The following is a 24,665-nucleotide window of genomic DNA, read 5'->3' as shown; positions in this document are numbered from 1 at the left end:
TTTCGGTAACTTTTCCTTTTGGACCCTTTTTGATGACGCGCTTGGTAGTTTTGACCTTCTTTATATCACCAGTTTCGGTACGTACTTGCGTGATCTCGACCTTCTCAGGAGCTTCCTCGACTATCCTAGCGTGCTTGGGTGTGTGTTTTTCATCAAATGGTGTAGTTGTATCATCCGTAATTTCTTGTGTGGTGTGTACTGATATGACAGGTGTTTCATCGTCTACTTGTTCAGTGGTGATTTGTGTGGTTTCTGTAATTGGTCCCTTCTTACGCCTAATGATTCTCTTGGTAGTTTTCTTTGTGACTGTCTTACCTTCGGGCGTCGTTTCGCTCTGTTCTGAAATCTCTTCTGGCAGCTCGATGGTCTCTAGTGGTGTAATCTGTTCTTCGTCTGGCATTGGGGCAACCGTCACGGTTGTAATGGGCTCTTCGCCCTCTTTTTCGATCGTTGTAATTTCGGTAACTGGTTCTTTTGGGCCCTTTTTGATGACGCGCTTGGTAGTTTTGACCTTCTTTATATCACCAGTTTCGGTACGTACTTGCGTGATCTCGACCTTCTCAGGAGCTTCCTCGACTATCCTAGCGTGCTTGGGTGTGTGTTTTTCATCAAATGGTGTAGTTGTATCCTCCGTAATTTCTTGTGTGGTGTGTACTGATATGACAGGTGTTTCATCGTCTACTTGTTCAGTGGTGATTTGTGTGGTTTCTGTAAGTGGTCCCTTCTTACGCTTAATGATTCTCTTGGTAGTTTTCTTTGTGACTGTCTTACCTTCGGGCGTCGTTTCGCTCTGTTCTGAAATCTCTTCTGGCAGCTCGATGGTCTCTACTGGTGTAATCTGTTCTTCGTCTGGCATTGGGGCAACCGTCACGGTTGTAATGGGCTCTTCACCCTCTTTTTCGATCGTTGTAATTTCGGTAACTTTTCCTTTTGGACCCTTTTTGATGACGCGCTTGGTAGTTTTGACCTTCTTTATATCACCAGTTTCGGTACGTACTTGCGTGATCTCGACCTTCTCAGGAGCTTCCTCGACTATCCTAGCGTGCTTGGGTGTGTGTTTTTCATCAAATGGTGTAGTTGTATCATCCGTAATTTCTTGTGTGGTGTGTACTGATATGACAGGTGTTTCATCGTCTACTTGTTCAGTGGTGATTTGTGTGATTTCTGTAATTGGTCCCTTCTTACGCCTAATGATTCTCTTGGTAGTTTTCTTTGTGACTGTCTTACCTTCGGGCGTCGTTTCGCTCTGTTCTGAAATCTCTTCTGGCAGCTCGATGGTCTCTAGTGGTGTAATCTGTTCTTCGTCTGGCATTGGGGCAACCGTCACGGTTGTAATGGGCTCTTCGCCCTCTTGTTCGATCGTTGTAATTTCGGTAACTGGTTCTTTTGGGCCCTTTTTGATGACGCGCTTGGTAGTTTTGACCTTCTTTATATCACCAGTTTCGGTACTTACTTGCGTGATCTCGACCTTCTCAGGAGCTTCCTCGACGACCCTAGCTTTCTCAGGTGTATATTTTTCATCAAATGGTGTAGTTGTATCATCCGTAATTTCTTGTGTGGTGTGTACTGATATGATAGGTGTTTCATCGTCTACTTGTTCAGTGGTGATTTGTGTGGTTTCTGTAAGTGGTCCCTTCTTACGCTTAATGATTCTCTTGGTAGTTTTCTTTGTAACTGTCTTACCTTCGGGCGTCGTTTCACTCTGTTCTGCTATCTGTTCTGGGAGCTCGATGGTCTCTACTGGTGTAATCTGTTCTTTATCTGGCTCTGGGGACACCGTCACGGTTGTAATGGGCTCTTCACCCTCTTTTTCGATCGTTGTAATTTCGGTAACTGTTCCTTTTGGACCCTTTTTGATGACGCGCTTGGTAGTTTTGACCTTCTTTATATCACCAGTTTCGGTACGTACTTGCGTGATCTCGACCTTCTCAGGAGCTTCTTCGACGACCCTAGCTTTCTCAGGTGTGTGTTTTTCATCAAATGGTGTAGTTGTATCATCAGTAATTTCTTGTGTGGTGTGTACTGATATGACAGGTGTTTCATCGTCTACTTGTTCAGTGGTGATTTGTGTGGTTTCTGTAATTGGTCCCTTCTTACGCCTAATGATTCTCTTGATAGTTTTCTTTGTGACTGTCTTACCTTCGGGCGTAGTTTCGCTCTGTTCTGAAATCTCTTCTGGCAGCTCGATGGTCTCTACTGGTGTAATCTGTTCTTCGTCAGGCACTAGGGCCACCGTCACGGTTGTAATGGGCTCTTCACCCTCTTTTTCGATCGTTGTAATTTCGGTAACTGGTTCTTTTGGACCCTTTTTGATGACGCGCTTGGTAGTTTTGACCTTCTTTATATCACCAGTTTCGGTACGTACTTGCGTGATCTCGATCTTCTCAGGAGCTTCCTCGACTATCTTAGCGTGCTTGGGTGTGTGTTTTTCATCAAATGGTGTAGTTGTATCATCAGCAATTTCTTGTGTGGTGTGTACTGATATGACAGGTGTTTCATCGTCTACTTGTTCAGTGGTGATTTGTGTGGTTTCTGTAAGTGGTCCCTTCTTACGCTTAATGATCCTCTTGGTAGTTTTCTTTGTAACTGTCTTACCTTCGGGCGTCGTTTCACTCTGTTCTGCTATCTCTTCTGGCAGCTCGATGGTCTCTACTGGTGTAATCTGTTCTTTGTCAGGCACTGGTGCCACCGTCACGGTTGTAATTGGCTCTTCACCCTCTTTTTCGATCTTTGTAATTTCAGTAACTGGTTCTTTTGGACCCTTTTTGATGACGCGCTTGGTAGTTTTGACCTTCTTTATATCACCAGTTTCGGTACGTACTTGCGTGATCTCGACCTTCTCAGGAGCTTCCTCGACTATCCTAGCGTGCTTGGGTGTGTGTTTTTCATCAAATGGTGTAGTTGTATCATCAGCAATTTCTTGTGTGGTGTGTACTGATATGACAGGTGTTTCATCGTCTACTTGTTCAGTGGTGATTTGTGTGGTTTCTGTAAGTGGTCCCTTCTTACGCTTAATGATTCTCTTGGTAGTTTTCTTTGTGATTGTCTTACCTTCGGGCGTGGTTTCGCTCTGTACTGCTATCTCCTCTGGTAGCTCGATGGTCTCTACTGCTGTAATCTGTTCTTCATCTTGCTCTGGGGACACCGTCACGGTTGTAATGGGCTCTTCACCCTCTTTTTCGATCGTTGTAATTTCGGTAACTTTTCCTTTTGGACCCTTTTTGATGACGCGCTTGGTAGTTTTGACCTTCTTTATATCACCAGTTTCGGTACGTACTTGCGTGATCTCGACCTTCTCAGGAGCTTCCTCGACTATCCTAGCGTGCTTGGGTGTGTGTTTTTCATCAAATGGTGTAGTTGTATCCTCCGTAATTTCTTGTGTGGTGTGTACTGATATGACAGGTGTTTCATCGTCTACTTGTTCAGTGGTGATTTGTGTGGTTTCTGTAAGTGGTCCCTTCTTACGCTTTATAATTCTCTTGGTAGTTTTCTTTGTGACTGTCTTACCTTCGGGCGTCGTTTCGCTCTGTTCTGCTACTTCTTCTGGCAGCTCGATGGTCTCTATCGGTGTTGGTTGCTCCTCTTCTGGAGCTGTAGCAACAGTGACCGTTGTGATGGGTTCTTCACCTTCCTTTTCGATGGTAGTTATTTCAGTGACTTCTTTTTTAGGGCCCTTTTTGATGACGCGCTTGGTAGTTTTGACCTTTTTCACTTCCCCAGTTTCGGTGCGTACTTGCGTGATCTCGACCTTCTCAGGAGCTTCTTCGACGACCCTGGCTTTCTCAGGTGTGTGTTTTTCATCAAATGGTGTAGTTGTATCATCCGTAATTTCTTGTGTGGTGTGTACTGATATGACAGGTGTCTCATCGTCTACTTGTTCGGTGGTGATTTGTGTGGTTTCTGTAAGTGGTCCCTTCTTACGCTTTATAATTCTCTTGGTAGTTTTCTTTGTAACTGTCTTACCTTCTGGAGTAATTTCGCTCTCTTGTGCTATTTCCTCTGGCAGCTCGATGGTCTCTACTGGTGTAATCTGTTCTTCCTCTGGCACTGGGGCAACCGTCACGGTTGTGATGGTCTCCTCACCCTCTTTTTCGATTGTTATAATTTCGGTAACTGGTTCTTTTGGGCCCTTTTTGATGACACGCTTGGTAGTTTTGACCTTTTTCATTTCCCCAGTTTCGGTGCGTACTTGCGTGATCTCGACCTTCTCAGGAGCTTCTTCGACGACCCTGGCTCTCTCAGGTGTGTGTTTTTCATCAAACGGTGTAGTTGTATCTTCAGAAACTTCTTGTGTGGTGTGTACTGATATGACAGGTGTCTCATCGTCTACTTGTTCGGTGGTGATTTGTGTGGTTTCTGTAATTGGTCCCTTCTTACGCTTGATGATTCTCTTTGTAGTTTTCTTTGTGACTGTCTTACCTTCGGGCGTCGTTTCGCTCTGTTCTGCTACTTCTTCTGGCAGCTCGACGGTCTCTATCGGTATTGGTTGCTCCTCTTCTGGAGCTGGAGCAACAGTGACCGTTGTGATGGGTTCTTCACCTTCTTTTTCGATGGTGGTTATTTCAGTGACTTCTTTTTTAGGGCCCTTTTTGATGACGCGCTTGGTAGTTTTGACCTTTTTCACTTCCCCAGTTTCGGTGCGTACTTGCGTGATCTCGACCTTCTCAGGAGCTTCTTCGACGACCCTGGCTCTCTCAGGTGTGTGTTTTTCATCAAATGGTGTAGTTGTATCATCAGTAATTTCTTGTGTGGTGTGTACTGATATGACAGGTGTCTCATCGTCTACTTGTTCGGTGGTGATTTGTGTGGTTTCTGTAATTGGTCCCTTCTTACGCTTGATAATTCTCTTTGTAGTTTTCTTTGTGACTGTCTTACCTTCGGGCGTCGTTTCGCTCTGTTCTGCTACTTCTTCTGGCAGCTCGACGGTCTCTATCGGTGTTGGTTGCTCCTCTTCTGGAGCTGGAGCTACAGTGACCGTTGTGATGGGTTCTTCACCTTCTTTTTCGATGGTGGTTATTTCAGTGACTTCGTTTTTAGGGCCCTTTTTGATGACGCGCTTGGTAGTTTTGACCTTTTTCACTTCCCCAGTTTCGGTGCGTACTTGAGTGATCTCGACCTTCTCAGGAGCTTCTTCGACGACCCTAGCTTTCTCAGGTGTGTGTTTTTCATCAAACGGTGTAGTTGTATCCTCAGTAATTTCTTGTGTGGTGTGTACTGATATGACAGGTGTCTCATCGTCTACTTGTTCGGTGGTGATTTGTGTGGTTTCTGTAAGTGGTCCCTTCTTACGCTTTATAATTCTCTTGGTAGTTTTCTTTGTGACTGTCTTACCTTCGGGCGTCGTTTCGCTCTGTTCTGCTACTTCTTCTGGCAGCTCGATGGTCTCTATCGGTGTTGATTGCTCCTCTTCTGGAGCTGTAACAACAGTGACCGTTGTGATGGGTTCTTCACCTTCCTTTTCGATGGTGGTTATTTCAGTGACTTCTTTTTTAGGGCCCTTTTTGATGACGCGCTTGGTAGTTTTGACCTTTTTCACTTCCCCAGTTTCGGTGCGTATTTGCGTGATCTCGACCTTCTCAGGAGCTTCTTCGACGACCCTGGCTCTCTCAGGTGTGTGTTTTTTATCAAACGGTGTAGTTGTATCCTCAGTAATTTCTTGTGTGGTGTGTACTGATATGACAGGTGTCTCATCGTCTACTTGTTCGGTGGTGATTTGTGTGGTTTCTGTAAGTGGTCCCTTCTTACGCTTTATGATTCTCTTGGTAGTTTTCTTTGTGACTGTCTTACCTTCGGGCGTCGTTTCGCTCTGTTCTGCTACTTCTTCTGGCAGCTCGATGGTCTCTATCGGTGTTGGTTGCTCCTCTTCTGGAGCTGTAGCAACAGTGACCGTTGTGATGGGTTCTTCACCTTCCTTTTCGATGGTGGTTATTTCAGTGACTTCTTTTTTAGGGCCCTTTTTGATGACGCGCTTGGTAGTTTTGACCTTTTTCACTTCCCCAGTTTCGGTGCGTACTTGCGTGATCTCGACCTTCTCAGGAGCTTCTTCGACGACCCTGGCTCTCTCAGGTGTGTGTTTTTCATCAAACGGTGTAGTTGTATCCTCAGTAATTTCTTGTGTGGTGTGTACTGATATGACAGGTGTTTCATCGTCTACTTGTTCGGTGGTGATTTGTGTGGTTTCTGTAAGTGGTCCCTTCTTACGCTTTATGATTCTCTTGGTAGTTTTCTTTGTGACTGTCTTACCTTCGGGCGTCGTTTCGCTCTGTTCTGCTACTTCTTCTGGCAGCTCGACGGTCTCTATCGCTATTGGTTGCTCCTCTTCTGGAGCTGGAGCAACAGTGACCGTTGTGATGGGTTCTTCACCCTCTTTTTCGATGGTGGTTATTTCAGTGATTTCTTTTTTAGGGCCCTTTTTGATGATGCGCTTGGTAGTTTTGACCTTTTTCACTTCCCCAGTTTCGGTGCGTACTTGCGTGATCTCGACCTTCTCAGGAGCTTCTTCGACGACCCTGGCTCTCTCAGGTGTGTGTTTTTCATCAAACGGTGTAGTTGTATCCTCAGTAATTTCTTGTGTGGTGTGTACTGATATGACAGGTGTTCCATCGTCTACTTGTTCGGTGGTGATTTGTGTGGTTTCTGTAATTGGTCCCTTCTTACGCTTGATGATTCTCTTTGTAGTTTTCTTTGTGACTGTCTTACCTTCGGGCGTCGTTTCGCTCTGTTCTGCTACTTCTTCTGGCAGCTCGACGGTCTCTATCGGTGTTGGTTGCTCCTCTTCTGGAGCTGGAGCTACAGTGACCGTTGTGATGGGTTCTTCACCTTCTTTTTCGATGGTGGTTATTTCAGTGACTTCGTTTTTAGGGCCCTTTTTGATGACGCGCTTGGTAGTTTTGACCTTTTTCACTTCCCCAGTTTCGGTGCGTACTTGAGTGATCTCGACCTTCTCAGGAGCTTCTTCGACGACCCTAGCTTTCTCAGGTGTGTGTTTTTCATCAAACGGTGTAGTTGTATCCTCAGTAATTTCTTGTGTGGTGTGTACTGATATGACAGGTGTCTCATCGTCTACTTGTTCGGTGGTGATTTGTGTGGTTTCTGTAATTGGTCCCTTCTTACGCTTGATGATTCTCTTTGTAGTTTTCTTTGTGACTGTCTTACCTTCGGGCGTCGTTTCGCTCTGTTCTGCTACTTCTTCTGGCAGCTCGACGGTCTCTATCGGTGTTGGTTGCTCCTCTTCTGGAGCTGGAGCTACAGTGACCGTTGTGATGGGTTCTTCACCTTCTTTTTCGATGGTGGTTATTTCAGTGACTTCGTTTTTAGGGCCCTTTTTAATGACGCGCTTGGTAGTTTTGACCTTTTTCACTTCCCCAGTTTCGGTGCGTACTTGCGTGATCTCGACCTTCTCAGGAGCTTCTTCGACGACCCTGGCTCTCTCAGGTGTGTGTTTTTCATCAAACGGTGTAGTTGTATCCTCAGTAATTTCTTGTGTGGTGTGTACTGATATGACAGGTGTTTCATCGTCTACTTGTTCGGTGGTGATTTGTGTGGTTTCTGTAAGTGGTCCCTTCTTACGCTTTATGATTCTCTTGGTAGTTTTCTTTGTGACTGTCTTACCTTCGGGCGTCGTTTCGCTCTGTTCTGCTACTTCTTCTGGCAGCTCGACGGTCTCTATCGCTATTGGTTGCTCCTCTTCTGGAGCTGGAGCAACAGTGACCGTTGTGATGGGTTCTTCACCTTCCTTTTCGATGGTGGTTATTTCAGTGACTGCTTTTTTAGGGCCCTTTTTGATGACGCGCTTGGTAGTTTTGACCTTTTTCACTTCCCCAGTTTCTGTGCGAATTTGAGAAATTTCAACTTTTTCGGGTTCTTCCTCGATGATTTGAGCCTTGTCATAAAGGTGGGTGTTCTCGAATGGTGTGACTGTGTCATCTGTGAATTCTTCGCTAGTGTGTACTGATATGATTGGCGTTTGGTCGCCTTTTTGTTCAGTAGTGATTTGTGTGGTTTCAGTTATTGGTCCCTTTTTACGCTTAATTATCCTCTTAATAGTTTTCTTCTTTATCGTCTTACCTTCAGGAGTAATTTCGCTCACTTCTGCTACTTCTTCTGGCAGTTCCACGGTCTCTATCGGTGTTGGTTGCTCCTCTTCTGGTGCTGGAGCAACAGTGACCGTTGTGATGGGTTCTTCGCCTTCTTTTTCGATGGTCGTTATTTCAGTGACTTCTTTCTTAGGACCCTTTTTGATGATGCGCTTAGTAGTTTTGACCTTTTTAACTTCCCCAGTTTCTGTGCGAATTTGAGAAATTTCTACTTTTTCGGGTTCTTCCTCGATGATTTTAGCCTTGTCATAAAGGTGTGTGTTCTCGAATGGTGTGACATTGTCATCTGTGAATTCTTCGCTAGTGTGTACTGTTATGATTGGCGTTTGGTCACCTTCTTGTTCAGTAGTGATTTGTGTGGTTTCAGTTATTGGTCCTTTCTTACGTTTAATGACCCTCTTAACAGTTTTCTTCTTAATCGTCTTACCTTCAGGAGTTGTTTGGCTCACTTCTGCTACTTCTTCTGGCAGTTCCACGGTCTCTATCGGTATTGGTTGCCCCTCTTCTGGTGCTGGAGCAAGAGTGACCGTTGTGATGGGTTCTTCGCCTTCTTTTTCGATGGTCGTTATTTCAGTGACTTCTTTCTTAGGGCCCTTTTTGATGATGCGCTTAGTAGTTTTGACCTTTTTAACTTCCCCAGTTTCTGTGCGAATTTGAGAAATTTCAACTTTTTCGGGTTCTTCCTCGATGATTTTAGCCTTGTCATAAAGGTATGTGTTCTCGAATGGTGTGAGTGTGTCATCTGTGAATTCTTCGCTCGTGTGTACTGATATGATTGGCGCTTGGTCACCTTCTTGTTCTGTAGTGATTTGTGTGGTTTCAGTTATTGGTCCCTTCTTACGCTTAATGACCCTCTTAATAGTTTTCTTTGTAATTGTCTTACCTTCAGGAGTAGTTTCGCTTACTTCTGCTACTTCTTCTGGCAATTCTACGCTCTCTATCGGTGTTGGTTGCTCCTCTTCTGGTGCTGGAGCAACAGTGACCGTTGTGATGGGTTCTTCACCTTCTTTTTCGATGGTCGTTATTTCAGTGACTTCTTTCTTAGGGCCCTTTTTGATGATGCGCTTAGTAGTTTTGACCTTTTTAACTTCCCCAGTTTCTGTGCGAATTTGAGAAATTTCAACTTTTTCGGGTTCTTCCTCTATAATTTTAGCCTTGTCATGCAGGTGTGTGTTCTCAAATAGTGTGACTGTGTCATCTGTGAATTCTTCGCTCGTGTGTACTGATATGATTGGCGCTTGGTCACCTTCTTGTTCTGTAGTGATTTGTGTGGTTTCAGTTATTGGTCCCTTCTTACGCTTAATGACCCTCTTAATAGTTTTCTTCTTAATAGTCTTACCTTCAGGAGTTGTTTCGCTCACTTCTGCTACTTCTTCTGGCAGTTCCACGGTCTCTATCGGTATTGGTTGCTCCTCTTCTGGTGCTGGAGCAACAGTGACCGTTGTGATGGGTTCTTCACCTTCTTTTTCGATGGTCGTTATTTCTGTGACTTCTTTCTTAGGGCCCTTTTTAATGATGCGCTTAGTAGTTTTGACCTTTTTAACTTCCCCAGTTTCTGTGCGAATTTGAGATATTTCAACTTTTTCGGGTTCTTCCTCTATGATTTTAGCCTTGTCATAAAGGTGTGTGTTCTCGAATGGTGTGACTGTGTCATTTGTGAATTCTTCGCTAGTGTGTACTGTTATGATTGGCGCTTGGTCACCTTCTTGTTCTGTAGTGATTTGTGTGGTTTCAGTTATTGGTCCCTTCTTACGCTTAATGACCCTCTTAATAGTTTTCTTTGTAAATGTCTTACCTTCAGGGGTAATTTCGCTCACTTCTGCTACTTCTTCTGGCAATTCTACGCTCTCTATCGGTGTTGGTTGCTCCTCTTCTGGTGCTGGAGCAACAGTGACCGTTGTGATGGGTTCTTCGCCTTCTTTTTCGATGGTCGTTATTTCAGTGACTTCTTTCTTAGGACCCTTTTTGATGATGCGCTTAGTAGTTTTGATCTTTTTAACTTCCCCAGTTTCTGTGCGAATTTGAGAAATTTCAACTTTTTCGGGTTCTTCCTCGATGATTTGAGCCTTGTCATAAAGGTGGGTGTTCTCGAATGGTGTGACTGTGTCATCTGTGAATTCTTCGCTAGTGTGTACTGATATGATTGGCGTTTGGTCGCCTTTTTGTTCAGTAGTGATTTGTGTGGTTTCAGTTATTGGTCCCTTTTTACGCTTAATTATCCTCTTAATAGTTTTCTTCTTTATCGTCTTACCTTCAGGAGTAATTTCGCTCACTTCTGCTACTTCTTCTGGCAGTTCCACGGTCTCTATCGGTGTTGGTTGCTCCTCTTCTGGTGCTGGAGCAACAGTGACCGTTGTGATGGGTTCTTCACCTTCTTTTTCGATGGTCGTTATTTCAGTGACTTCTTTCTTAGGGCCCTTTTTGATGATGCGCTTAGTAGTTTTGACCTTTTTAACTTCCCCAGTTTCTGTGCGAATTTGAGAAATTTCAACTTTTTCGGGTTCTTCCTCGATGATTTTAGCCTTGTCATAAAGGTGTGTGTTCTCGAATGGTGTGACTGTGTCATCTGTGAATTCTTCGCTAGTGTGTACTGTTATGATTGGTGTTTGGTCACCTTCTTGTTCAGTAGTGATTTGTGTGGTTTCAGTTATTGGTCCCTTCTTACGCTTAATGACCCTCTTAATAGTTTTCTTTGTAATTGTCTTACCTTCAGGAGTAGTTTCGCTTACTTCTGCTACTTCTTCTGGCAATTCTACGCTCTCTATCGGTGTTGGTTGCTCCTCTTCTGGTGCTGGAGCAACAGTGACCGTTGTGATGGGTTCTTCACCTTCTTTTTCGATGGTCGTTATTTCAGTGACTTCTTTCTTAGGGCCCTTTTTAATGATGCGCTTAGTAGTTTTGACCTTTTTAACTTCCCCAGTTTCTGTGCGAATTTGAGATATTTCAACTTTTTCGGGTTCTTCCTCTATGATTTTAGCCTTGTCATGAAGGTGCGTGTTCTCAAATGGTGTGAGTGTGTCATCTGTGAATTCTTCGCTCGTGTGTACTGATATGATTGGCGCTTGGTCACCTTCTTGTTCTGTAGTGATTTGTGTGGTTTCAGTTATTGGTCCCTTCTTACGCTTAATGACCCTCTTAATAGTTTTCTTTGTAATTGTCTTACCTTCAGGAGTAGTTTCGCTTACTTCTGCTACTTCTTCTGGCAATTCTACGCTCTCTATCGGTGTTGGTTGCTCCTCTTCTGATGCTGGAGCAACAGTGACCGTTGTGATGGGTTCTTCACCTTCTTTTTCGATGGTCGTTATTTCAGTGACTTCTTTCTTAGGGCCCTTTTTGATGATGCGCTTAGTAGTTTTGACCTTTTTAACTTCCCCAGTTTCTGTGCGAATTTGAGAAATTTCAACTTTTTCGGGTTCTTCCTCTATGATTTTAGCCTTGTCATGAAGGTGTGTGTTCTCAAATAGTGTGACTGTGTCATCTGTGAATTCCTCGCTCGTGTGTACTGATATGATTGGCGCTTGGTCACCTTCTTGTTCTGTAGTGATTTGTGTGGTTTCAGTTATTGGTCCCTTCTTACGCTTAATGACCCTCTTAATAGTTTTCTTCTTAATAGTCTTACCTTCAGGAGTTGTTTCGCTCACTTCTGCTACTTCTTCTGGCAATTCCACGCTCTCTATCGGTGTTGGTTGCTCTTCTGGTGCTGGAGCGACAGTGACCGTTGTGATGGGCTCTTCACCTTCTTTTTCGATGGTCGTTATTTCAGTGACTTCTTTCTTAGGGCCCTTTTTAATGACGCGCTTTGTAGTTTTTACCTTTTTAACTTCACCAGTTTCTGTGCGAATCTGGGAGATTTCAACTTTTTCGGGTTCCTCCTCGATGATTTTAGCTTTGTCAAAAAGTTGTGTGTTTTCGAGTGGTGTAACTGTGTCATCTGTGATTTCTTTGCTTGTATGTACTGATATGATTGGCGCTTGGTCACCTGCTTGTTCTGTAGTGATTTGTGTGGTTTCAGTTATTGGTCCCTTCTTACGCTTAATGACCCTCTTTATAGTTTTCTTTTTAATCGTCTTACCTTCAGGAGTAGTTTCGCTCTCTTCTGCTACTTCTTCTGGCAGTTCCATGGTCTCTATCGGTGTTGGTTGCTCCTCTTCTGGCGTTGGAGCAACAGTGACCGTTGTGATGGGCTCTTCACCTTCTTTTTCAATGGTGGTTATTTCAGTGACTTCTTCCTTAGGGCCCTTTTTGATGATGCGCTTTGTGGTTTTTACCTTTTTAACTTCTCCTGTTTCTGTGCGAATTTGAGAAATTTCAACTTTTTCGGGTTTTTCCTCGATGACTTTAGCCTTGTCATATAGCTGTGTTGTCTCGAATGGTGTGACTGTGACATCTGTTAATTCTTCACTTGTGTGTACTGATATGATGGGCTGTTCGTCTCCTACTTGTTCAGTAGTAATTTGTGTGGTTTCTGTAATTGGTCCCTTTTTACGCTTAATGACCCTCTTTATAGTTTTCTTCTTAATCTTCTTACCTTCAGGAGTTGTTTCGGTCGTTTCTGCTACTTCTTCTGGCAGTTCCATGGTCTCTATCGGTGTTGGTTGCTCCTCTTCTGGTACTGCAACAGTGACCTTTGTAATGGGCTCTTCACCTTCTTTTTCGATAGTCGTTATTTCAGTGACTTCTTTCTTAGGGCCCTTTTTGATGACGCGCCTAGTAGTTTTGACCTTTTTAACTTCACCAGTTTCAGTGCGAATCTGCGAGATTTCTACTTTTTCTGGTTCCTCCTCGATGATTTTAGCCTTGTCATATAGTTGTGTTGTCTCGAATGGGGTGACTGTGTCGTCTGTTAATTCTTCACTTGTGTGTACTGATATGATTGGCTGTTCGTCTCCTACTTGTTCAGTTGTAATTTGTGTAATTTCCGTAAGTGGTCCCTTCTTACGCCTAATGACCCTCTTAATAGTTTTCTTTTTAATTTTCTTACCTTCAGGAGTAATTTCGCTCACTTCTGCTACTTCTTCTGGCAGTTCCACGGACTCTATCGGTGCTGGTAGCTCCTCTTCTGGTGCTGGAGCAATAGTGACCGTTGTGATGGGCTCTTCCCCTTCTTTTTCGATGGTCGTTATTTCAGTGACTTCTTTCTTAGGGCCCTTTTTGATGATGCGCTTTGTAGTTTTGACCTTTTTAACTTCCCCAGTTTCTGTGCGAATTTGAGAAATATCAACTTTTTCTGGTTCTTCCTCAATGACTTTAGCCTTGTCATACAGTTGTGTTGTCTCGAATGGTGTGATTGTGTCATCTGTTAATTCTTCACTTGTGTGTACTGATATGATTGGCTGTTCGTCTCCTACTTGTTCAGTAGTAATTTGTGTGGTTTCCGTAATTGGTCCCTTCTTACGCTTAATGACCCTCTTTATAGTTTTCTTTTTAATTGTCTTACCTTCAGGAGTAATTTCGCTCACTTCTGCTACTTCTTCTGGCAGTTCCACGGACTCTATCGGTGCTGGTAGCTCCTCTTCTGGTGCTGGAGCAACAGTGACCGTTGTGATGGGCTCTTCCCCTTCTTTTTCGACGGTCGTTATTTCAGTGACTTCTTTCTTAGGGCCCTTTTTGATGACGCGCCTAGTAGTTTTGACCTTTTTAACTTCACCAGTTTCAGTGCGAATCTGCGAGATTTCAACTTTTTCTGGTTCCTCCTCGATGATTTTAGCCTTGTCATATAGTTGTGTTGTCTCGAATGGGGTGACTGTGTCGTCTGTTAATTCTTCACTTGTGTGTACTGATATGATTGGCTGTTCGTCTCCTACTTGTTCAGTAGTAATTTGTGTAATTTCCGTAAGTGGTCCCTTCTTACGCCTAATGACCCTCTTTATAGTTTTCTTTTTAATTTTCTTACCTTCAGGAGTAATTTCGCTCACTTCTGCTACTTCTTCTGGGAGTTCCACGGACTCTATCGGTGCTGGTAGCTCCTCTTCTGATGCTGGAGCAACAGTGACCGTTGTGATGGGCTCTTCCCCTTCTTTTTCGACGGTCGTTATTTCAGTGACTTCTTTCTTAGGGCCCTTTTTGATGACGCGCCTAGTAGTTTTGACCTTTCTAAGTTCCCCAGTTTCTGTGCGAATTTGAGAAATTTCAACTTTTTCGGGTTCTTCCTCAATGACTTTAGCCTTGTCATATAGTTGTGTTGTCTCGAATGGTGTGACTGTGTCATCTGTTATTTCTTCACTTGTGTGTACTGATATGATGGGCTGTTCGTCTCCTACTTGTTCAGTAGTAATTTCTGTGGTTTCTATAATTGGCCCCTTTTTACGCTTAATGACCCTTTTTATTGTCTTTTTCTTAATTGACTTACCTTCAGGAGTAATTTCGCTCACTTCTGCTACTTCTTCTGGCAGTTCTACGGTCTCTATCGGTGTTGGTTGCTCCTCGTCTGGTGCTGGAGCAACAGTGACCGTTGTGATGGGCTCTTCACCTTCTTTTTCTATGGTAGTTATTTCAGTCACTTCTTTCTTAGGGCCCTTTTTAACGATGCGCTTAGTAGTTTTGACCTTTTTAACTTCTCCAGTTTCTGTGTGAATTTGTGAAATCTCTACTTTTTCGGGTTCTTCCTCGATGACTTTAGCCTTGTCATAAAGTTGTGTGCTCTCGAATGTTTTGACTATGTCATCAATTTGTTCATTTTCAGTATGATTCAGGAATGTTGGTGATGTGTCACCTTTTTTTTCTGTTGTTGTTTGTGTAGTTTCGATTGCATCACCTATTGTACGTTTAGTTATTTTCTTCACTGTTTTCTTTTTTACTGTTTTGCCTTCTGGAGTTGTAAACTCTTCTATTATTATGTTTTCTGGTAATTCAGTGGCCGTAGGTTTCTCTGTGTCGTTTGATGCGACTTGTGCTTGGAATGGTGTTGTTATTTTTTCCGTTACCTCCTCTATTTTAACCTGTGATTCTATTTTGGGTACATGCAGATAATCTTCGGGTAATTCAATCTTTCCTCTTGCGGTATCCTTAATGGGCATGTAATCAGTATCTTCGAATTCTTCTATGTCAACTTGATGATGTTGAACCCTTGGATGTTTATCTGTTTCGTCATCGTCTAATTTTTCTTCGATTACTACGTCATTGTCCACAGAATTTTTATGTAAAACTTTTTTCTTTTTTCTTATTATAGTTCGTTTTGTTTTGGTTTGTATTGTTTCCCCATTTGGAGCTTGTGTAAACTTGGTTACAATTTCTTCGGTTTCCTCTGTGTCAGATATTTTAGGCGAGTCTTGTCTGATGACTGTGTTTTCTGAAAGGTGTTGACTGATTATTTAGGGTTTAGTATTTGATTTCGTTTCTCTATTGCATTTTGTAAAGTTGGTACTAGCATTAAATTATTGTAACCTGATTATCTTCGTAGTGAAAATAATATTAATTTAAATTATGCGCACTTCATTTCGAGTTATCAAAGCTCCTAAATTCGCCTTTAGGTAATATTTAGAAATAACTCCAAAATTAATGTATCACTGTTGTATGGTCATTCAACCAGTAGTCATTAAAATAAGTTTACATAATGTTGTGATAGCGTCACTGTCACGCGAACGTTCCTATTGTTTAATAGGAACTAAGGTGCAGACAATTAATGTGAAAACATGACATAATAATAATACTAACCACAAAGTACTGAATATTGCGTATGCGTAATGATCAGAAAAAAACTTTAACGAATATATTATGTCCCGACGACATGCAAACCATGCTAGGTTGCGCGCAACGAGTTCGCAGCGAGCGCGTATCGATCTCGCCGCAAGCGCGTAACGATTTCGCCGCGTACTAAGATACTGGGATTCTTTGTTAAAGATTTTTTTGTTTTTAAAGTTGGTAATTAATTAAGGAGCTAATTAGTTGGTTGTTGTGTGGTGAGTGGGTACGAGTAAAACTCTATAAATAATGGTTTATGTTTACATTTATTCGGCTTACCATCGAAAGTTATGTCTTCTATGGTTGTCTCCTCTGGTAGTTCCGGAGCTTTGTCGTCTTTAACAACAACTGATTCAATATTTTTTTTATCCGATCCTTGCTTCTTCTTGATGACTCGTTTCGTGGTTTTAATTTTTTTCTCTATCTTCGTTTTGTCGTCTGCAATTATCGGAACCACCTCATTTGGACTTTCGGGTTTTTTGGAATAATCTTCAACGAGTTCTTCTATTTGCACTTGTGATTCTAATTGTGGTACATGAAAATAATCATCGGGCATTTCGACGGTTCCTTTAGCCATCTCCTTAATAGGTGTTAAGTCGGTTTCTTCAAATTCCTCTATATCGACAGTATGCTGCGTAATAGGTTTAATTATATCATCATCGTCTAATTTCTCTTCTATTACAACGTCATTTTCTACGGCATCTCCTTGGTGAGTTTTTTTCTTCTTTCTTAAAATTGTTCGTTTAGTTTTTATTTGAATTGGTTCCCCTGTTGATGCTTGTGAAAATTTGGTTACTATTTCCTCAGTTTCTTCAGTGTCTGATAGTTTAGGCGAAGAATATCTATCGTCAGTTTTTTCTGAAATTTGTTTAAGTTATTTGTTATTTTAAGTGTATGTTTTGTATATTGTCGACTTAAAATAATATTCCCATTGTAATTTTACAAGACTATGAAAAGAGAATTACTTTCCTATTCTCCCAATATTATCTTTGTCGTGTTATTATACTTGAATATAATTTTAACTTAATTTTATTTTGCATTGCATCCTAAACCATAATTATTACCATGTTTCTAAACGTCTGTAGGGTTACATCGTTAAACGTTTATCTGACTTTTATTTTATTTTATGTGATAGTCAGCAAACGAGCAGACGAGCCGCCTGATGGGAAGCAGTCATCGTCGCCCATGGACGAAAGCAACATCACAGGAGCCACTTAAGCATTGCCGACCCTTGAGAACCCTAAATACCCGCTTCTTGAAGAATCCCATGTCGTAACACAAAGGAAATACCTCAGGAGGCAACTCATTCCACATTCTGCACGTTCTGGGAAGAAACGAGCGGGATGCCCGCTTATTCATGGTGTGCCTTGTGTCTAAGACGTGAGGATGAGCTTTGTTCCTTTGGCGGGAGGTGCGGTGATAGAAACGAGACGATGGCACCAGATCAAAAAGTTCTTCGGAACATTCCCCATTGTACAGACGGTAGAACATGTAAAGAGAGCCAACGTCTCTCCGAAGACTAAGAGGTTTTAAGCCGTCAGTAATTTCGGGATTGCCGACAATACGAACTGCCCGACGTTGGATGGAGTCAAGGGGAAGGAGCTGGTATTGTGGAGCGCCAGACCAGAGATGAGAACAGTACTCCATATGGGGTCGAACCGCGCTTTATATAACAAAAGTCGGTGACCCGGTGTGAAGTACTGTTTGGCTCTGTTAAGCACCCCAAGCTTTTTGGAGGCCAGTTTGGCTTTTTGTTCCAGATGACTACGAAACTGGACTTCGTTCGTAATGTCGACACCAAGTATCCCGATACTTTTAGCGGTGGTAAGGGGAATGCCCTGAAACTTTGGCACCGTGACAAATGGTTTTTTTTTGACTTCATTAGTAAATGAATAAATGTAAAGTACGAGCGGCATTGTTCTTATCTTTTAGAATTGAGAAATTTACTTGGTTATCATTTAATATAATCAAATCATCTACGTTTAGTTCTACTTGCACCTCTTACATAACTTTTTAATTTCTAAATTTCATTTTTTGCGTAAACTTCGATTGGATTTAACTAGCAAGATTCCTTATTTATTATATATTAATAAAACGCCTGTGTTTAATTAATACATTCTTAATTATACGCCGCCTATGGGTTTGTTTTTTATTTGCATCTAATCGATATCTGATAAATCTTTAAATATAGTTATTATTTAATATCTATAGATTGCATAAAATAGATAGTTCAGGAAATAATATTTAATTAATGATTATATGACGTTAATATTAATGTTGGAAACGATACCATACTAATCACAAATAGGTACTTGATAGGACTTATTTAGTGTAAATCGCCAAATTACACGGAGACTGAAACTTATTATTTATTTATTATTATTATTGATAAACCTATAAACTCTTAGGAAAAATATAATATATGTACATACCTAGGAAACGCGTCTCCTGCTCTGATATAGTGAGTTGGTGCTCAGTGTCGCTCATTTGTGTAAGTTTGCCAGTTTTCTTTAATTCCAATAAATCGTCGGAGTAGGGCAAAACGTGTTCATTGACGAATTCATCTGTGACTTCTAGTTCACTCGCCATAGTAAGGCTTTCGCGAACGTTTTGAGTCTTTGGTTGTGTTATTTGAAGATTTTCCTCTTGAAGAAGACAAGTATTGTCTGTGATTATGAGTGGTGCTATTTCGCTAGTTACAACTGTAGGAATTTTACTCTGTGTAGATTGTAGTGTTAATTCGTCTGCGTGTATTTGTGATATATTTTCCGTGCATTGTAAGTGTGATAATGGAGCCACAGTTTTATCTGCTTTCACTTGTTTACCTTCATGAAGAACAAAGTCTTCTGGAGCGCTTTCGTGGGTTACTTCACATATCGTAACACCTTGTGTTGTATTTAAAGATAACGAAGCAGTCTCCATTTGTATTGGTTTTTCAAACGATGTCTCAGTTCCAGTTTCATGTACAATAACATCAGTCTGACTTACAGATTCATTTTCGATTGGTATGACAGTTATAGTTTTTCCTTCTTGTTTATCTGTACACATTGTAGAAGCATTTTCGCCGACAAAAATTTCTGTTTGTTGTAAAGGTTTAAACTCTAAGACCTGCCCCACAATCGAACTTATTTTCTTACCTTCTATGATGATGTCTTCAGATTCTTCGTGTGTAATATTATCGCTAACAATGTAACTTTTGTGTGTTTCTAAATCTGTTGAAGCCTTACCTCTCTCTAATGTAACCGACGAAGGTAAATTAGTAACATTTTCGAATATGGCTGGTTCTGCACTGGTTAACTCTTGCAAAGTGTTTTGACTCGCTATGGCATTTTCATTTTTGTCTTGATGGAATTTTGAAAGGGGTTCGGATTTTTCATTCGCTATTATTTCCGTCTGTTGCAGTGATTTCATTTCTATTATTTGTTTTTCAGCGTACTTACCATATTCTTCCGAAGTTTTAATGATTTCTGGCTGTTCCTGAGCTGTGTTCTCAGATATTATGTAGCTCTTATGTAGTTCGAGCCCAAGTTGAACTTGGGAAGGTTCAGATTCGAATTTTTCGGACAGGTTTGTAGTACTTTCAAGAATTTCTGGTTGGCTAAACACTATTTCCTTTTTCGTGGTTTGCACTGTTTGGGCTGTTTCTTCCTTAGGATGATATTTATCGAAAGCATCAGGATTTTCTTCTACTAATACTTCTGTCTGTTCAAGTGATTTTAATCCGACTATTTCTTGGTCAGCGGTAGATAATTCAGGTGTAAAAGTTGTTTTCATAGTGCTTACGCTCTCAATGACTTGTGTCTGTTCACTGTAAAGGGCTTCTGTAACTGCTTGAGATTCATATGCCTTTTCATCTTTGTAAGCCTTACTGCCTGAAAATTCTGTACCCTCTTCAATTGCTGTTATCTCGTTTGTCATTACATGCTGCATTGCTTCTACTTTAACCTGATTTTCTGCGCTTTGTGGAATTTGATCAACTTGTATCGCAATTTCGTTTTCTTCTACTAGTGCGTCAGTTACAGTGAGATGTTGTTGAGATTCTATAGACATATTAAGTACTTCTTCACGTGGTTTAGTATACTGCGCTAGATCAGAGCCACTTTCTCTAAACAGAACTTCTTGCACTTCGATTGGTATTCTAGCTTCAAAGGATATGTCTGATTGCTTAGATACAGTTTGCAATATATTTTCTAAAGGATAATCATTCTCTCTAATATCTGTTTCGGTTATGGTTATATGTTTTGATGTTTCGACATTTGACTTACCATGTTCCATTTTATTTAACAATCCTAATTTTAAGTCATCATCGTTTTCTAAAACAACTGTTTCTGTAATGTTTATGTGGTCACCTACTTCGAGATTAATATTTGGACTTAGTTCTACTGCTTTTTTACCCGGTATTAATTCTTCATGTCTTTCTTCAGATTTAGTTTCTGTGATACAAAGGGGCCTGCAAGGCTCTAAAGAAAAATCAAGTATTTCTTTTGTTGTCATTGGCTTGTCATTCTTAATTGCTTCCTCTGTTTCTGTATATTGACATATTTCTACATTTAAATGACGATGTGCGTCCAAATTCACATTATACGTCGCACTTTTAGGAGTTTGGTCAGCTTGTAAAATGTTTTCTTTTTCTATTACAGTGGTTTCTGAAATATTTATGTAATCTTCCGGAAGGACAGTCATTCCCGCTTTATGTTTCAAATCTGAACAAAGTGGTAATTCGGCTTCAGATTCAATTGGTACGGTTTCATCTATACCTACACTAGAATGTAATTTTACACTGTCGGTTGGTTCTAACTGCTTTTTATGTGGCATTATCTCATTAACAAGCAAAATTTCTTCTTTTTCTGTTGGCATCACTTCTGACACTCTTGCACATTGTTTCCCTTCAACTACGGGTTTTACTAATTCAGTTTTCGCAGGCGTTATTTCGGCAAATGTGTCTTCGCTTTCTCCTATAAACGGCTCTAAATTTTGAATGGCTTCTTTCATTCCATGAGTAGTAAGTGCATTTAACATCGTAGTCCCGGAAACGTGAAGTTCTTCAATTTCCTGATTTGCAATTACTTCTGAACTAAATAGTGATTGCTGTTCATCAAACGCTGGTTTAGCAGTAGTCGTAAACATATCTAACATTTTTGACAACTCTGTTTCTTTTTCGTTGACATTGACTTCTGATATTTCTTTTGCAGATATTTCAATAATTTTTTCCGTTGCTGCTTGTTTATGTTCTTTCTGACTGGGTGCTAAATCGGTTTCTTTCTCTGCATGTAATATTTCTAGTCCCTGTAAATGTCTACGTAGGTCATCACTTGTAATTGTTGCTTGAGAGGTTTCTGGTGCTTTTTCTAGTAGAGTTTCTGTGGCATTTGTTGATAGCACTTCAGTATTTACAGTGCTAATTAGAGGCACAAAACCAATAGTAGCATCTTGAGTTGGCACTGAAAACTTTCCGAAAAATTCCTTCTCCTTATCTATCGTTTCAGTACAACTCATTATAAGTGCTTGGGTTTCGGTAATATCTGGTAAAATATTTGATGTAATTGTAGTACGTTTAGGTAATTCCATCTCCGTTTCCGCTGCAATTATTTCCGTTTGTTCTAATGTATAAGATGGGACAGTTGTAACATCTGTTTGCTTGACAGCCATTTTTTCATTTAGGAATTCTTCTGTCTGTTGGTTCACGGTAACTTCCTCGGTATGTGCTGCTTTACCATATATTTCATCCATTTTAGGTGAAGCAGTTTTATATCCCACGTCGAAGGTATCAGTACTTTGCAAATTTTCAGATTGGGATAAAGTTTCCGATATCTGTATGCTGTGTCGAGAAGTAAACGAAACATTGGCACTTTGCTGATCTGGTGATAAGTTTAATGTCAACGGATTTTCACTTTCGGCAGTAACTTTCTCATCGTATTGTGGTGCTTGGAGGGTTGTCAATGAGACTGCTGATTTTGCCGTATTTCCTTTTTCTTCGGATACTATTATGCCTTCTGACAGATGTACAATTGTCTCTTCTTGAGTAATGGCTTCTTGTGGTATTGCGCCTTGTTTTGCTTTTGCCCAAGCTAAATCACTAGTTGTTTCAAAGTTTCTTGCAGCGAATTCAGGTTTGTTTTCTTCCACCAAAAGGGCCTGAGTAGAGTCTATACTTATTTTAGCAGATACAGTATTTAGCACAGGAGCTCGCTCAAAAGAACTTTCTTTTTCATTGCAATCCGTTGAAGTTATCTGAAGTTCATTATGCGCTACGTTTTCAATAGTAGCTTGTTTAGATTTAATGTCTATATTTTCACTTTCTGTGAAACCAACGCTTGAGTCAGGTATTAACTCTGAGCTTACAGCTACTGCTCGTAACGATATAACTTGCGACGGAACGGTAAATACTTCTGGTAAGGTTTTCGATGCGTATTCAGTTTCTTTCTCATTTTGATATACTTCCGTAATATTTAATTCCTGGGATGGTATTATTTCGGGAAGTATAGATTGAAGATTGGGTTTCACACTATCTTGCAAATTTGCCTGCGAATCTAACACCTTATTTTCAGAAATCTGCAATGAGCTTAGGATATTGGATGTAAGGCTAGCTGCTTCAAGTTTAGGTGTTACTGATTCCATTTTATCAACAGCTTCTCTTAGAATAGGTTCAGATGTAATAGCAATCTTGTGATTCGTCTCTATATCGGGTTTAGCGTATACATCAAGTCTATCCCTTTCAGAGGATAGTTGATTTTCAGTAACGCTCGATACTATTTCTGTAACATTTAAACTTTCATTTTCAACAAACGTAAGTAGAGCTTTGCTGTGGTTGGTTTGGTTTTCATCTAACTTGTCTAGTTGTTCTTGGACTGTTGTTTGTAAAATAGTGATTTCTTTATGCAAATCTTTATAAACTTCTGATGCTTTTTCAGTAACATTAGAAGTCAATGGAATAAAATTAATTTGATCAGCCGTATTTATCTCTTCAGATATAGGTGTTTTCAGTTGATGAGTAGGCAAAGGTTTCGTAGAACTAACCTCTGGTATTTTATTCAAAGTAAGTTTATTCTCAGATTCAGATGACTCATTTTCATATATAGTTAAGGGAATATTAGGGACCACTGACAGTGTGATGGTTTCAGATTTTTTGGTTAAGTACTCTCCTGATGTTTCTTGTTCGTGTATTAGGGGGGCTGTTACGATTTTGGCATTTGCAGTAACAACTGTCTCTGTGGCTGATTCATCTTGGACCTTATCCTGCAATTTAAGCTCGCCGATAGATGTCATCTGCAGAGTTTCAGATGTTATAATTGGTTCGACAGCACGAACATCCACATCTGCTGTAGCAGTATACTTATCATCTTTGATTAAAAGATCTTTTTCACTTTCATTGATTTGAACTTCTTCAACAAAGTTTTTATCTAGTAATGAAATTGAAATGTCGGCATGTGTACCCAGTACAGCTTTGGGTCCCTCTAAGTTAATTTCTGATTCATGAATGTTTGTTTCCAAATTAAACTTATGTTGGTGTTCGCTCACACCTATATTAGCTTTCTTACTTGGCAAGGGCTCGGGCACAAAATCTGTCTCTTGAATGTGTGAGCTTACTATAGATGTATTTAAACTTGTATGCAAGGATAAATCTTTATCTACTTTAACTGTTGTGGGTAATTCTTTTTTAATGAATTCACCTTCTTTTTCGTGTGTCTCATCAATAGTTACTTGGAAGCTATCTTTAATTGTTACGTCAACATTGGCTTCCTGTGCTGGTGGCAGTTTCAGAGCTTGTAATAACCCTTCCTTTTCTTGAACATCATGTACTTCGGTTAAAATTTGGTTAGATGTTAAAACATCCTTTCGAGCTGTTTCTGTAGGTACTATTAGTTCTGGGTAATATCTTCCAGACTTATCTTCAACGAAAACTTCTCCAACTTGAAGTGATTCATGCAAATTGAAATTAAGCCTAGATGTAGCGGCTTTTTCTGTTGTCTTGCTTTCAATGTCATATTCTTTTAGTTCGTCCGTAACTTCTGTAACGCTTAATCCTAATAAGGGAGAAACTGATAATGCTGCATTTGACTTCTTAATCTCTAGTTTGTCGAATGACTCTTCCTTTATGCTCGTTATTTGTTCTGATACGTTTACAGCATCTTTTAATGTAACAGATGGTTTAGCACTACTAAAGCACGTTTCAGCTTTTTGCAGATCGGTCAGGTCCAAATCTGCATGCACTTCTGTTGTTACTAAACTTTCTATTGGGACAATGTTCTTCACTGCTTTAACGTCGGCTTTAATACGATCTGCTGAGTATTCGTCCAGTGAATTGCTGATCTCTATTTCAGTTACTTCTAGCGACTCATTTTCGGGTATAGATGGTTTGACATGAAGTTTGACTTGTTCTTTAACATGCAATGATTCTTCTCTTTCTTCAGCTTGTTGAGATGCGTTAACTATTGGGTAGTTAGTGTCCATTTTAAGGTTAGCCTTAATTTTATCAGTTATTTTGTCCGGTGTTATGTGAGATACCTCACTAGCAGGGACTACTTCTATTTTATTTTCATGAATAGCTGTAGGCGTCGCCGTTTTGTAGATCATCTCTGCAGTTTCAAGTAACCCTGCTTCGTCGTCCTCATAAACTTCAACATTTTCTCTAGGATGGACTGTTTTGACTGTTTTCCTTTCTCCAACAATTTCTTCTTCAATGCGTAACTCGGAGTTTTTCTGCTTAGTATGCTTTTTGCGTCTGACTTGTTCTTTTTCTTTGACATCTGTGAATTATACATTACAGTAGAGTATATTTGTGTTAATTAAGTGCAATCGCTTGGAAATTAAAATTAAATTAAGATCTTAGTGAGTGAGTAGTCATGTTTAAAAGAGTATTAAAAAGCAGTTGTTATTCCTGTTAATGTT

The 24,665-nt window shown here is 40.6% G+C and overlaps 1 protein-coding gene across 1 annotated transcript in view; it reads right to left on the bottom strand.

The window, feature by feature from the left end:
- LOC134754137 (titin) overlaps window positions 1–24,665 on the bottom strand; it is a 147,416-nt gene that overhangs the window by 39,811 nt on the left and 82,940 nt on the right. The window contains exons 35-39 of the mRNA XM_063690216.1: window positions 18,209–24,523; window positions 16,056–16,634; window positions 12,365–15,384; window positions 10,354–11,455; window positions 8,980–10,140 (exon numbers count right to left, since the gene is read on the bottom strand). Of these exons, the coding sequence (XP_063546286.1) occupies window positions 8,980–10,140; window positions 10,354–11,455; window positions 12,365–15,384; window positions 16,056–16,634; window positions 18,209–24,523 (12,177 nt within the window). The remainder of the gene's footprint in view (window positions 1–8,979; window positions 10,141–10,353; window positions 11,456–12,364; window positions 15,385–16,055; window positions 16,635–18,208; window positions 24,524–24,665) is intronic.

The sequence above is a fragment of the Cydia strobilella genome, chromosome Z, assembly GCF_947568885.1.
Source record: "Cydia strobilella chromosome Z, ilCydStro3.1, whole genome shotgun sequence".
Lineage (NCBI taxonomy): Eukaryota > Metazoa > Arthropoda > Insecta > Lepidoptera > Tortricidae > Cydia > Cydia strobilella.
Note: the sequence above shows the minus strand (reverse complement) of the source record. Positions and strands in the feature narration are given on the sequence as shown.